This window comes from Odocoileus virginianus, chromosome 28 (genome assembly GCF_023699985.2).
Source record: "Odocoileus virginianus isolate 20LAN1187 ecotype Illinois chromosome 28, Ovbor_1.2, whole genome shotgun sequence".
In the NCBI taxonomy this organism is placed as follows: Eukaryota; Metazoa; Chordata; class Mammalia; order Artiodactyla; family Cervidae; genus Odocoileus; species Odocoileus virginianus.
In genome coordinates, this window is record NC_069701.1 from 38,552,698 (window position 1) to 38,566,700 (window position 14,003).

The 14,003-nt window shown below is 57.3% G+C and overlaps 2 protein-coding genes across 4 annotated transcripts in view; one reads left to right on the forward strand and one right to left on the reverse strand.

Moving 5' to 3' along the window:
- The window catches only part of LOC110145984 (RNA-binding protein 4), a 62,684-nt gene extending 56,063 nt beyond the window's left edge, over positions 1 to 6,621 (forward strand). The window contains exons 5-8 of the transcript XR_011484415.1: positions 224 to 3,561; positions 3,715 to 3,840; positions 4,187 to 5,963; positions 6,335 to 6,621. The gene's annotated coding sequence lies outside the window, so the exon portion shown is untranslated. The remainder of the gene's footprint in view (positions 1 to 223; positions 3,562 to 3,714; positions 3,841 to 4,186; positions 5,964 to 6,334) is intronic.
- The window catches only part of SPTBN2 (spectrin beta, non-erythrocytic 2), a 39,735-nt gene continuing 26,654 nt past the window's right edge, over positions 923 to 14,003 (reverse strand). For all 3 annotated transcript variants that reach the window (XM_070457681.1, XM_020906538.2, XM_020906537.2), the window contains 19 exons: positions 13,682 to 13,828; positions 11,182 to 11,445; positions 9,553 to 9,777; positions 9,168 to 9,257; positions 8,404 to 8,664; positions 8,194 to 8,324; positions 7,737 to 7,941; positions 6,821 to 7,195; positions 5,693 to 5,937; positions 5,459 to 5,597; positions 4,925 to 5,009; positions 4,520 to 4,716; positions 4,044 to 4,186; positions 3,879 to 3,954; positions 3,748 to 3,798; positions 3,309 to 3,529; positions 2,644 to 2,817; positions 2,111 to 2,153; positions 923 to 1,771 (listed from right to left, as the gene is read on the reverse strand). In XM_070457681.1, the coding sequence (XP_070313782.1) occupies positions 1,538 to 1,771; positions 2,111 to 2,153; positions 2,644 to 2,817; positions 3,309 to 3,529; positions 3,748 to 3,798; positions 3,879 to 3,954; positions 4,044 to 4,186; positions 4,520 to 4,716; positions 4,925 to 5,009; positions 5,459 to 5,597; positions 5,693 to 5,937; positions 6,821 to 7,195; positions 7,737 to 7,941; positions 8,194 to 8,324; positions 8,404 to 8,664; positions 9,168 to 9,257; positions 9,553 to 9,777; positions 11,182 to 11,445; positions 13,682 to 13,828 (3,306 nt within the window). In that variant the 3' untranslated portion in view covers positions 923 to 1,537. The remainder of the gene's footprint in view (positions 1,772 to 2,110; positions 2,154 to 2,643; positions 2,818 to 3,308; positions 3,530 to 3,747; positions 3,799 to 3,878; positions 3,955 to 4,043; positions 4,187 to 4,519; positions 4,717 to 4,924; positions 5,010 to 5,458; positions 5,598 to 5,692; positions 5,938 to 6,820; positions 7,196 to 7,736; positions 7,942 to 8,193; positions 8,325 to 8,403; positions 8,665 to 9,167; positions 9,258 to 9,552; positions 9,778 to 11,181; positions 11,446 to 13,681; positions 13,829 to 14,003) is intronic.

The window sequence follows — 14,003 nt, forward strand, 5'->3', positions numbered from 1 at the left end:
GGGGCTGCTTTTCTGGAAAGATCTCTGAGGCCCAAAAATGGTTGTTTGTGTATGGATGGGAAACAATGAAAGAGCAAAACTTTTCCTATAGGAGGCTCTCGAGGCAAATACTATTGCCCTGAAACCTTCAGCAGCCGAGCCAGAGACAAAGGGGAAAGTCATCTGCTTTAATAACTCACTAGATCTAGAATACATTCTCCTGTGTGTTTGTTTATGCACTTAGGATGTGCCTCATGGCTTCCCAGGGTGCTATCGTTCTGCTGGTCGGTGGATTGAGAACCTGACCTCCCCTGATCCCTTATTGGAGTCCTCTCCGTCGAGACAGAAGGTGGGGTCAGTAATCACTGCCTGTATGCTCCACGTCCCACTGTCAGGCTGAGCTGTGGCTGACACTAGGTTGTGGCAGGGCTCTACTGCCTTTCATTTTTTTTAGTATTTACTTATCTGGCTCCTCTTAGTTGTGACACGTGGGATATTCAGTCTTTGTTGCAGCATGTGGGATCTAGTTCCCTGACCAGGGATTGAACCCAGGCCCCATGCATGGGGGACATGTCGTCTTCACCACTGAACCACTAAGTCAGTCCCCCGCCTTCCGTTTTTTAACACACTTGGGAGAATCATGAGTGAAGGAAGTTGTGCACCACAGTCCTTCACTGCCTTCTAACATGAATACTGCTTGTTAACGTCATGGGGAACTTCTCTGGGCTAAAGAGAGGCTTGACATAGGTGAACCCAGCAAAGTGGAGGTTATTATCATGGGGAAATGAGACCATGGGAGGGAGGCTCACAGAATAATGTGGTTCTTGGTGGGCTCGGATGCTGGTGGACACCTCACACACCGGAGATCAGGGCCAGAGGGAAGAACTTGGGCACAGCTAGAGAGGTTTGTGGTCAGGAAATCAAAGACACCCAGAGGCAGTAAGAGAAGCTGAGCTGTTTAATCACCTCCTTGGCCAGACTCAAGGCTGTGGTTGGCCCCAAACAACTCACACTTGGAAGCTGTCGAGAGTTGCCGGAGATGGAGGGGCTGCTTGAGTCAGAGGACGAGGGAGGATAGGAAGGGGCAGCTTCGGTGTTTCTGACCCGTCATCTGGCAATCTAGCCCCCAGGTCCTGCTTCCGCTCTGAGAGGTTCCTGGCTGGTCCCCAGGGGCGAGGACTGGATGGCGTGCCCTAGCTGTGGTGGGAGAAGGACCCTGGGCAGGGGAGCCATTCCCCACATGGCCTCGTAGAGGGTGTGGCACTGCCTGTGCCCGTGGTGGGGACAGAGGCATAAGGCTGGGGAAAGAGGGGAGAGGGGAGGAGTGGAATTGGGGGTTGCCTGGGCCCCACCACCAGTCTAGAATTAAATAGCAGAAGAGAAGGGTTGCCTTTGGGAACACTGACTTGTCCCCAGAGACAGTTCCTGGTGATGGGTTGACCGTGGCAACAGACCCTAGCAGCAGGCAGTTGTCCTGACAAGAGGGTGACCCCTGTCGACGGTCCCTGGCAGTTTCCTGGACAGAGGGAGGGAGCTGGCCTGGGAGTCTCGCCCCCAACTACTTGTTCTTCTTGAAGAAGCTGAAGCGCTTTTCTCGCTCTCGTTCTCTGCCATCCTTGCTGCGAAGCACGACAGGTGCCTCAGCCCCGGCCGGTGACACCGGAGGCATGGTCATAGCTCGGGTCATGCCCCGCGTGGCACTGGGCACCGCTGGCTCTTCAGGCTCTCCGGAGGCGGAGGACGCGGTGGCAATGGCTGCATTCACCACCCTCAGCCACGAGCTCATCTCTGCCTGCAAGGGCCGCGGAAAGACACCTGGTCAGCTTGGCGGCTGTGGCTCGCGCTCAGTGGGGAAGGGTAAGAGAGGAGGCAGAGATGCCTGTCCCATCTCTCTGGAGAAAAAGACCCTTTTAAGGGAGGGAACATGTTTGGTGTGGCCTTCACAAGGGAGGGAACATGTTTGGTGTGGCCTTCACAAACATCCAGTTGGCACAACGTGGGTTGTCCGATATCAAAGAAGGAGACACTTCAGACAAGCAAAATGAGAGAGAGGTGAGGAAATAAAGAGTACATCTGGAGGGCTCTAAGACAGCACGGAGGGAAGGGGACACGGGGGAAAGGGACAGCTCACCTCATCCTTGGCCTGGAACAGATATTCCTTCCCATCTTGTAAGCTGTTGGGAAAGACAGAAAACTCAGGGCAGAGCTGAGACTGTGACCGGCCAGCTCAGGGCTGGTGAGAGCGCCTTATCGCCCAGAGACCAGACGGGAGAACCGACCCCGAGCGCTCATAGCCGGCTCTCCAGACCCTTTCTGAACCTTCTCCCGATTCTCAGGACGGGGGTGGGGGCCAAAGCAGCTCCTTTCTGATTGGCTGCTGAGGACGAGGGCACGCTCACTTCCGCCCCAGGCCCCGCCTCCTGCTTTGGCAGCCGGCGGGCAGGCAGGGGCGGGCCCGGAGACAGGGGAGTGCCCTCATCCTGACGACAACTCTCCCCTGCAGGATAAGTGCTCGGCTTGACAGGTCTGTGCCGCGGTGCTCCCGCTACCCTGAGCGTGAGCACAGCCAGAGTCCCCGCCTCTCCCTCGTCGATGTTTTTGTCCCCAAATGCCTGGCCCCGTGCCCTCGCGTCTGTATCACGCCTCTCTCCGGTCCCTTCCTACCCCAGCTTGAAGACATGCTTGCGCTTTCGATAATCAAAGGCCACGCTGCCCTGGGCCCTGGCCAGGCTGACAGGCACTTCTCCGTGGTACGGCACTCCTGCACTGGCTGCCTTTGCATCCTTGTAAAAGCCAAGGCTCCCGCGCCGCAGGACACAGTACACGTTCTGCCACGACCTGGGGGAGGGGTAACGTGGTGCGGGTGAGGAGGAGACGCCGGTGCCTGACCGGCCTGTGAGGGGCCAGCCACCCTGGGAACAGCCTGATGGTCCCAGGACTCCCAGGGCCACTCCTGTCATTGCTAAGTCGCTTCAGTCGTGTCCGACTCTTTGCAACCCTATGGACTGTAGCCCACCAGGCTCCTCTATCCAAGGGGATTCTCCAGGCAAGAATACTGGAGTGGGTTGCCATGCCCTCCTCCAGGGGATCTTCCTGACCCAGGGATTGAATCCACCTCTCATGTCTCTTGCATTGGCAGGCGGGTTCTTTAACACTAGTGCCACCTTAGGCCCATCTTGTTTATAGTTTCCCGGCCCTCCAGCCCCCACCGAGGCCCCACCCTGCTCCTGAGTCCTACCCCTTCCCCCAGTCTAGGAAGAGGTTCTGGGTAAGCCTGTCCAAAACCAGGAGCCGGAGGGGTCTCCGTGCCTTGTGGCCAGACCCAGTACCTGTTGGCGGCCTTCTTGCCAAAGGCCTCCATCTCCTGTTTGCGGCACAGCAGCCCCTCCATCTGTTCCTGGGCGGAGAGCTCCGGGCCTCGAGTGGGCAAGGTGGCGACCCGGGCGGACTCAGATGACCTGCTCTGGGGCATTACTGGTGGGGTTGGGCCTCGTGTCCGGGCCTGCTTCTCTCCCCGTGGCCCGTTGGCCTCGTCCCCAACACCGGACCCCTGTGAAGACAGTGGTGCGTGTGTCACAAAAGGTGAGACGGGAGACATCTGGCTTGAAGGGTGTGAAGCTTGAAGTCCAGGAGCGGGTCTTCCCACTCCCACGTTTCCTTTGAGTCTCTGCCCTCTCCTGACCCCAGTGTTCCCACCTCCCGGCTCACACCCCCTTTGTGTCCCTTATCTCCTAGTTATCAACACCCACATGCCCAGGAGTAACTCACAGGCCCTTCTGGGAGGCTGCCCTGCTCAAGTCTCTGCTGTTCCAGCAGGGGCTGCAAGGACAAGACGCTGTAAGCAGACGTGCAAGGGGAGGGGTAAGATTCTGACAGAGTGCTCCGGCGGGGGGACTCACCTGGGGGCCCTCTGCATCTGTGCAGACGCCATTCACACTGGCCAGCTGCGAGGATGCCGGCAGGCGGGGGTGCGCTCTGGAACAGCAGGGGCGACAGAGAAGGCTAAGTGGTGGGGCTGCTCTGGCCCAGCCTCTTTTTTCTCCCCCAGGCGTCCCAGCTCTCACCCGTCCCGGGCCGCGGCAGGGGCTGTGTGGCTGTCCACCAGGTGCCCTTCAGGCAGACTGGCCGGGGGTTCTGGAGGAGGGGGCAGCTTTCTCCGTTCCTCTTCCTCCCTCTTTCTTTTCCGCTCCTTCTCCCGTTCCTCCAGCTGCCAAGAAATTCTGAGGTCAGAGCATAGAAGGTCCGGGGCGTTGGGGAAAACTGAAGTGTCTCAGCTCTGGTCTGACAAAACAGGAAGGATGGAGACGAGAATCCAGAAAAAGGTGGGGATGAGGAGCCATAGGGAAGATGCTGTCTCTTAGCGCCACACAGGGAAAACGATGGCTCCCAGAGGTGAGGTGACCACAGGGTACCTTTGGCTCGCATCTGGGAGAGTCTGGGGGCAATGGGAAGAGGAGAAATGTCCTCTTCAAGCAGGAGAGTGTGCGGGGCCTGGGGCACAGGGAGGGGGCCGGTGTTCCTGGGGTTCTGTCGCCCTCACCGCCGTGAGCTTCTCCAGCGCGCTGAACCGCTCCTCCCAGGCGACCGCGGACTTCTGGAAGGCCTCGTGCCGCTTGATGAGGCTCTCAACTTCATCGACCGTGCAGCCCAGCTCGGCACTTCGCACCAGCGGCTCCTGACTACACAGCCAGGCCTCCGCCACACCTGCGTCTCTCCCGAACACCAGCACCTCCAAAACTGCAGGGGGGCAGGTTGCAGAGAGGTGGCGAGTCAGAGTGGGCAAGGGCAGGGCACTGCGGCCACAGCAGCCTTGGGAGCAGGAACACCGAGGACACTGCCCCAGAGCAGAAGCTCAGGGCAGAGCCAGGCAGTGCCCGGGCCACCCCCAGGCACACCCCCTCGCCCAGGGCCTGGAGCCCTCGCCTGGTTTTCTACAGCAGCTCACCAAGCTGCAGCCAGTCCATCTTCTCCTGCCACTTGTCAGCTGTCTCTTGGCGCCGTGCCTGAAGCTGAGATAGCTTCTCTGAGATCTGGGGAGGCAGAGATGCAAATTAGCACTCAGTGAGGCCTTTGCAGGGCCCCTGGGGGTCTACTAATGATATCTTTTTTTTTTTTAAACTGTTTATTTTGCATCAGGGTATAGCTGATGAACAGTGTTGTGACAGTTTCAGGTGAATAGGGAAGGGACTCAGCCATACATACACATGTATCCATTCTCCCCCCAATTCCCCTCCCATCCAGGTCACCACACAGCATTGACCAGAATTACATGTGCTGTATAGTAAGTCCTCACTAGCTGTTTTTTTTTATTTCAAGAGGCAGACAGAAAAATAAAATGGGGAAATCCCTGAACAACCCTGAGGGGATGGTGAAAGGTTTCAGCACGGAAAGAATGAGAAGGAGCAGGCAGACTCCGAGGAGAAGCCAGCATTCAGGCCTCCCCGGTGAGGGTGACCAGCTTTGCCCAGGCCTCGCCCACCTCCTCTGCCGCGTAGTGGCTCCTGGCCAGCAGCCCCTGCCCCATGTCGACACAGGAGGAGAAGCGGTCGGCCCTGGCCTCAATCTCGGCCTTGATGCCTTGGTGGTTCTTGATGACCAGGTCTGCAGAAGACACGTCCCTGGGGGCACAGAGACCGCGTCACCCGATGCCCACCACCCTCTTCCAGCCATGGACACGTAGCCCCCAGAGGCCACCAGGCACTGTGGGTCTCACCGGGGCCGCTCCTGGGCATCCATCTGCAGGTTCACCCCGTCCATCCACAGCATCAGCTCCCGGACAGCCTTGAAGAAGCGGAACTTGTCTGTGGTGTCCAGCAGCAGCTGGCGGCGAGCAGCAGAGCTCCCCTGAAGCTGCGCCCAGGCCTCGGCCACTGCCTGCATGTGGCGGCCGATCTCCTCGGCCTTGTCGCCGGCATAGGCCTTCTGGAGCCGGTGGCCATCGTCCTGCACCTGCTGGACCTGCAGGGGCCCGGGTCAAAGTTAAGGTGAGCCGGGAGACTCCGAGGGGCTGCACCCTCCCTCGGTCCTGGCCTCTGCTCTCCACCTCCTGCCCTCCTTCCTCCTGCGGGGAAGCAGGAGGAGTGGGGTGGGGTGAGGGGGCCACTGGGAAAGATGAGGACTGGTGCTTAGAGTCAGCCCTGTCACATGCTGTGGAGCCCTACTGGGGAGCCTGGGCTTAGCCTGGGGGTCAACGCTTTAAAAGGGTCACTAGCTGGTTGAGCTTTCAGAAGCCTGTACAGCACGTGGGGGACCTCAGAGATTGCTAGAAGATTTTTAGCCTGAAGAAGGGACTTGGGTGGGAGGAGCCTCCTGGGTTTAAATGGCTGGAGGAAAGATCTATGCTTATTTTTTGTAGAGCTAACGCCTGAGTGGGGCAACAGATGGATTTGAGTACAAAGGGAAGAATCTTCTAGCTCCTGGAACCATTTGAAAATATCATGGGGCCGGACTTCCCTGGTGGTTGAGAATCCACCTGCCAATGCAGGGGACCTGGGTTCCACCCCTGGTCCGGGAAGATCCCACATGCCGTGCGCTGCAATGAAGAGCAGCCCCTATTCGGCACAACTAGAGAAAGCCCGCACGCAGCAACGAAGACCCAGTGCAACCAAAAATAAAAAGAAATATAAAAAAAAGAAAATGTCACAGGCCCTCAAAGAGCCTTGTCATTCCGGGTGTGGACACGGTGGCTAGATGTCCCCTGGCCAGAGATGGTTCCCCGGAATCATTCTAAGTGCATCCCTACATGGCCCTGCAGGGCATGCCCACCCTCCAGTCCTTCCCCCGAATTCCCCACCGAGTGTCCTCTAAGACACCGTCGCCCCTACCCACGCTTGGGTCAGACCTGAGCGCTAAGGGCCTGGATGTCGTGCTCGAAGGCGCAGTGTCGGCGCTGCAGGGCCTCGGCGGCGTTGAGGTCCCGGCCGGTTCCGTCGGGAAGCTGCTGCTGCTTGTGCTGCACGCGCGCCAGGGCTTGGCGCGCCCCATGCAGGAAGCGCTGCAGCTCGTGTGCGGCCGCCAGCACCTGGCCCCGCGTGTCCAGCAGCTCCAGCAGGTCAGCCCAGGCCTCGTTGAGGCTGTCCTTCCACTCGGCCACCGTGGCCCGGGCGGCGTGGCCCCCGGCGATGAGCCCGTTGGCCAGCGCGTTGGCGCCATCCACGCGCTCCTGGCCGATGGTGCTCGTGTCCCGTGAGAACTCACGGAATTTGTCCCGGAGCATCTGGTGGAGGAAGCCATAGCCCAGACAACGCTGTGAGGCTGAAGCGTGTGGTACCTACCTCGGGGGTGGTGGGGGGCAAGTCCTTTCACACGGAGAACCCACTTTTCTTCCTGGGCCACTTCAGCAGGGCCAAGCTGATGAGCAAAAGCAACTGGTACCCACTGACCCTGCAACCTCCAGCTCCCAGTAAAGGGGTGCTTGGAACCTTTAGTCTTCCGACAAGGATACCCTAAGTACGGTCTATGTTTCTGCACCAGTGAGGGTCCAAACCGCCCCCCCCAAAACCACGGAGAGGAACCTCACGCCCCCTATACTGCTGAGTTCTGTCAGAAAAGAGTGACTGGTCACTCTCCTTTTGCCCACGTCTATGTGCAGTCCCGCCTCCTCCTTTCTGCACAATTCTTTCAACAAAATACCTCTAAACTCAACGAATAGTGTCTGCACTGGTCTTGCGACCCTGCCCCTTGGTGCTCCACCGAGGAGGAGGCGCTAGTCCTCCCCCTGGAAGCCCACGTGTGGCCACCGTCCTCCCCACACTCACAGTCACGTGCTCATAGTCTTGGCCCAGCTCGTGTGAGGCGGCCACCACCTCGCGCTCCTGGATCCACTGCTCCAGGTCGTCCAGCTCCCGGCGCAGCTGGCACAGCCGGAGGTGCTCCTGCAGACGCTCCCGCCTCTCGCCCGCCAGCTCCTTCAGGCCGGCATACAGCTTGTCCACCTGGGCTTGGCGGATCGACAGGCGGGTGCTGTGGGACATGGAGAGGCTGCTGCTCTGTCCCCTGGCCAAGCCTGCGGAGTCCCGGCCCTCCTGGCCCCCCAACAACTTGGTACATCCCCACTTCCCCAGATTCCTAGATGGTTCTGTACACACACAGGTCAGAAGGCTCTGCAGTCTCCAGGCCTTCCTCGATCTGGCTGCCCCCTCCCTCTCCCCTACTCCCCACCCCTCCCCACCCACAGCCCCCCGGGGCTGGTCTCCTTGCTGCCTTTGTACTTGCCTCTCTGGATGCTCGTGGTCAATCATGTCTTGGCTGCTGGCTGCCAGCTGGTGGATGGTCTGGGCATAATCGGCCAGGGCTTGTTCCAATACCTGATGCTTCTTCACCTCCGCCTGGGCGCTCAGCTCGTCCTGGGGAAGGGGACAGGGGCAGCAGAGGGTAAGGGTCGGGGGAGGAGAGACGCAGCCTGAGCTCCGCCCCGGCTCTCACCTTGGCCTTCTCCTGGCCCATCATGTGTAACTCCTGCTCGCCCATCCAGGCCTCGGCCTCTGCGGCGTCACGGTAGAACTGCTGGGCCCGCAGGGCCTCCTCCAGTCGCTTCCCTCGCAACTCCAGCTCGTGGCCCAGGCGCTTCCACATTTCCTGGAGCTCCGCCAGCTCGGGGCCTGCTGCTGCCGTGCCCAGGGTGCGCTGCCGCTCCGTCAGGTCCGCGATCCGGGGCTCGTGGCCTTGGATCTCCTTCTGCAGCGTCTGTCCGCAGCAACAGAGGAGATGATGAAAGGCTTGCTGAGGGAACCCCCTCGCCCGACACTTACTCCACACAAGCCCCTCTTCACACTTCTGCTTCTCGTCCTTCCCGAGTCCTTCACATCCCCCCTTTTCTGGCCCCAGGATGTGACAAAGGTGCCCCTGCAATCCACAGGATCTGCTACTAGGGGAACCCACCCTCCTGAGGTGAGGAAAGGGAACCACTGAAGTCTCAGATTATGCCCAGCATTAGGGACAGCCAGAGAAACCCCAGGTCTCAAGAAAACAAACTTTGAGGACTTCCCTGGTGGGCCAGTGGCTCAGCCTCAGTGCTCCTAATGCAGGGCACCTGGGTTCAGTCCCTGGTCAGGGAACTAGATCCCACATACTGCAACTAAAAGTTAAAAGATCCCTCATGCCCAGGGAAGAAAAAAAATAATAATAATAACTTTCAAGTCTGGGGAGGCTCTTGGGACCCCTTCTTTTCCCCTTAGGCTCTGCCTCACCTGGTTCTTCTTCATGAGGAGCTGGACACTGGGCAGATCCTTGCCGTGTTCCATGGAGCTAGCCATGGGTAGCCGCTCCGTCACCCACAACTGGATGAGAAAGGGGGAGTTGTTCGTTGAGGTCCGGAGGGCAAAGCAACAGCCAGGGGTTGGCTGGGAAGGGGTTCCCGGTGGAAGGTTTTCCAGGGCTCTGATTCTGGGGGCAAGGGGCCTAGAGGGTATCCTTGGGTGTCGCTAGAGAATTGACTTCCAATGCCCAAGGGAAGAGACAACGAAGCCCTGCTGGCATCCACCCGCAGCACCCAGGCAGGAGACAGAGAGCCAAAGGCAGGGGCCGTTTACCCCGATGGAGACTCTAACCCTGTCCCAGGTCCCGGAGACTCACGATCTCATCCTCCACGTCCCGGTGGAACTGGTGCTGCTCGCGGGAGGCCTGCAGGCGCCGGCAGCGCTCCTCCATGGGCTGGCACAGGGCCCTGAACTTCTCTTCCACTGCCCTCGAGGTCCTCTCCACCTCCCCTGCCCCCTGGTCTTCCTGGGCCAGCGCTTTTGCCTGCGCCTGGATCGCCTCCACCTCCTTCTCTCGCACAGCCATCTCCCTTTCCAGCATCTGCCGACCGGAAGAGGAAGCATATGTTAGCACCGTGCTTCCACCTTCAAAGTCAGCGGAGACACTAGTCTATATCGAGCTGATCATGAATTCTTATCTGTACAGCTCAACCTAAGGAGAGTATCTCTTCCTGGCCTACATCAATGGATCTCAAACTTCAATATATCTAAGAATCCAGGTGGTGTGATATCTCTGCCAGTAATCAATTTATGGTCTCTCACTCTTCCAGCCATCTCAGTTTCAACTACACCTTTGCCCATTTTGAGTCCTGGAACCTGACGCTGTAAAGATTTTTCCTTGGTCAGCTGGTGCAATACTAGGACTTGTCCATAGAGGGCGCTGGAGGGACACCACTATGCAAAGGCAGGCACGGGCTGCTGTTTATGGTTGCAGCCTGTTTCTCTTCCAGCCCCTTCAGCATGAAGTATAGGAGACCTGGTGGCTATCACCCTACAGCAAGTTTTGCTGGCATCCCAGTGGCATGCTGTCCAGCCTTTGCCTGCCAGCTTCAGACCTCTCTGGTTTGTGATACCCCAGCAAATTTCTACGGTACTCAACAGGCCTCTGCCTTCTCCAACAAGGTCTGAAACTCAGCCTTGGGGTAGGGGGAGGGCATCTCAGTCCTTCCTGGGGATCCCCTCCCCAGTCCTAGGGACATAGCTCTTCCCTACATTTGCTATTCCTGTATTCATTCGGTCAGCAAAACCTGTCCCCTGCCTGTTTTTGTAAATAAAGTTTTATTGGCACACACCACACTATTCTTTCACACATCATCTGTGGCTGCTTTTACCCTACAAGGACAGAGTTGAACAGTTATGACAGAGACTGTTGTTGCTGTTGTCCAATCACTAAGTCGTGTCTGACTCTTTGTGACCCCATGGACTGCAGCACACCAGGCTTCCCTGTCCTTCACCATCTCCGGGGTTTGCTCAAGTTCACGTCCATTGAGTCGGTGATGCTATCTAACCATTTTACCCGACAGAGACTGTATGACCCTCAAAACTCAAAATACTGGATTTGTTTGGATTTCTCCACATCTTAGAGAAAGCGGAATGAACTTTTTGGCCAACCCAATATCATTTGGCTATTTACAAAAAGTTTTTTCTGACACTTGCTTCAGCGTTCTCTTTACCCCATTGGGAGGTAACCACCTTTTATTAATTAAGAGTTCTTTCCCCTAAAGTTGCCTTGTTCAAGTTAGAGTGTGCCGTCTGTCTCCCAACTTTACTCGGACTGACACACATTCCTAGAGATTCCAACACTGCTGACCCGTGGAAATCGCTTTGAGAAATGCCAGTAAAGATGTTGTCTGTGGGGCCCGGGAACGGCCTCGTGAATCCCAAGAGCTGTGATTCCCGTCTCCTCTTTTGCCGTTCACCAGCCCCACCAAGGCCCGCGGCGTACCTGCTGCTTCTTGAGCAGGATGTTGACACTGGTGAGGTCCTTGCCGTAGTCGTCCGAGTGCAGCTGGGCCTGCAGGCTCTCCAGCCAGCTCTCCAGGGCGGAGCAGCTCTGGGCAAATAGCTCAGCTCGGTTGGCATCAAAGAGGCTGCGGGCTTTGGCCTGGGTGGTGGTCTCCAGCTCGTCCCAGCGCCGGTGCAGGTCCTCCAGCTTCTCCCACACCAGAGCTTTCAGCTCTGGCTTTTCTAGAGTCAGCTCCCGCCCTTCCTGGGTGTGGGACAAGGGAGGGGTCAGTGTCAGAATTAGACGCCACTGAACTTCACAGGCCAATAGCAGAAGGAGATCCAAAGGACAGCAGAGACCTGAAGTGAGGGCAACCACACCAAGTTCTTGGGTGTTCTCCCAGCTTCCTAAACTTCCCTACCTTCGCTGCTGAGTAAACCCTCCTGCCCTCTTCAAGGTCAGACCTCGTCTTGGTTCAGAGGCTACTGCACTCTATCCTTATTGTGAGTTCCAGTGTCTCGTGGTGCTTGTGGTTTCCAGTGGCATACTGCACACGGTCATGTGTCATTGGCCATCATTTCATGTTTCTCAGCTCATCACCCTTCACCAAGTGAGTCTCGCTTGGTTTCCCCACTCCCAGCTTTTCTGCTTGAGGGCTTTGGTTTCTGGGAAGGTGAGGGTGTGATCTGCATGCCAGGCAGCCTGGATGTGCCAGGGAGTTACTGCCCCCCAAAGTGGTCCTCAACCAGTGACAGGAAATTGGTGGATGAATACGAGGCATGCTTGCTTTGGCTGGGATAACTGATGTCTGTTTCACATGGTCTCCCAGGTGTCCCATGAGGACTGAGCGCCAGGTGCCCCCTGGGGTCACTGGCATGGTAGTGGACCCTTCGCTGACCACCTTCCCTTCTCCACCTAGTCTCCCCACCCCCTGGGTCACCCCCCACAGAAGCGGCTTGCGCTGGAAGCCTTGCTACTAGGTAAACAGAACTGAGACACTGTCTTCAGGCCGTTTTCCATATGCTGCCAGGATGAAGAGCGCCAGAGCCAAGCTCTGCTGGGTAACTTCACAAACCCTCAGCACAATGCTCTTGTGCACAGTCCTTATGTGGTGATCGGGGTTTTTCATGTCCCAGCCCACTTTTACCTCCATAGCCCCTTCACACATCCTGTGCTACTGCCAGGAGGACTTGCACTCTTGCCCCCATACAGGCGCCCCATGTCCACACCCCTGGTTTCCGGTTTCTCTACCAAGAAACATCTTTCCCCCAACATCTCTGCCGGTACAAATTCTACCCATCCTTCATGAACTTCCCTGCAGGCTCCTGCTTCTAGGATTCCCACATCTCCTCTCTCCTTAGCTTACTGGGCTCTCTCTGATTACATTCACTATGTTCTGCTTTGGGTTGAATTTAGCAGTTTATGTACATATCTCAGATCCTGGCTCTAGCATCACTCCTTGAGGGTGGAGCATGCAGTGGAATCACCTTTGTTCCCCATTCAGTGGCTAACACCAGGCCTAGCACCAAGTAAATATTTGCTGAACAAATGAAGAAACTAGATCCACACTGGTCTCTTCCTCTTCCCAACCGTCACGCCCTTGAGGGAAGGAAAGCATCTTTTTATGTACCTTGCAATACCTAGCAGAGCGCTGAGCACACAAGATGTTGTCCAGGAATACTCGCTGAGTAGGAGTTAAGTTTTACCTGTGCTCAGCTCTTGAGGAAGCGCTGGGTGTGGAGACCAAGTGCCAGGAAAATAAGACTCTAAAGCACAGCTGACAAACTGTGGCCCAAGGGCCAAATCTGGCCCACCACCTGTTTTTATAAATAAAGTTTTATTGGAACTCAGCTGCACTCATTCATCTATGTATTCTCTTTGGCTGCTTTGTGACACTGGCAGCGTCAAGTGGTTGCAGCAGAAACTGTGTGGCCCACACAACCTAAAATATGTACTGCCTGCCCCTTTTACAGAAGTTTGCTGACTCTGCTGAAGAGCATCATCCTGTTCTGGACCAAGAATAGATATCATGCTGACCCAAAGCTGCAGGTCGCGTGTGTGCTAAGTTGCTTAGTAGTGTTCGACTCTTTGTGATCCTATGGACCACAGGCCATCAGGCTCCTCTGTCCATGGGATTCTCCAGGCAAGACTACTGGAGTGGGCTGCTGTGCCCTCCTCCAGGGGATCTTCCTGACCCAGGGATGGATCCCGTGTCTCTTATGTCTTTGCATTGGCAGGTGGGTTCTTTACTACTAGTACCACCTGGGAAGCCCAAGCTGCAGGCTGGCTCCCTGCTGATTTGTCCTTTTTGAAAGCGTTGGGGTCACTGGCCCACAGCCCTAAGACATTTGTCCTCGAGACCCAGGAGGTTTGGCTCCTAGGGCTCCATGATCTCTAAGCCCGATCCCGAGGCCGGGACCCTCCCCTGCACGGCGGCTGGGATGCTGACGGGAGGAGGCCCCAGATACTCCCTTCCTGCCGCTGCTGTCCCCTCGCTCACCTTGTCCACCTTGTCCAGCCAGTCTTTGTTGGCGGCCAGCTCGGCCATGAACGCCTGGTGTTTCTGCCACTTGGTGTGAAGGTTGCGGGCCTCGTCGTAGGACACATCCTGCGCCGTCAGCATCTTCTCGTCTATCCAGAGCTTCAGCTGGATAGGGTGGCAAGTGGGGATGGAGGAGGGTGGAGAGCATTTCAGAGGGAGGGAAGTGTGAGGCCAGGAGGGGTCAGGGTGAGTCAGGGGAGCTGGCAGACGCAGGGAGAAGCCGGGCAGGGGTTCACTTGCTCAGCTGAGGCTGCAGGGGCCTCATTCTAGGCTCAGAGAG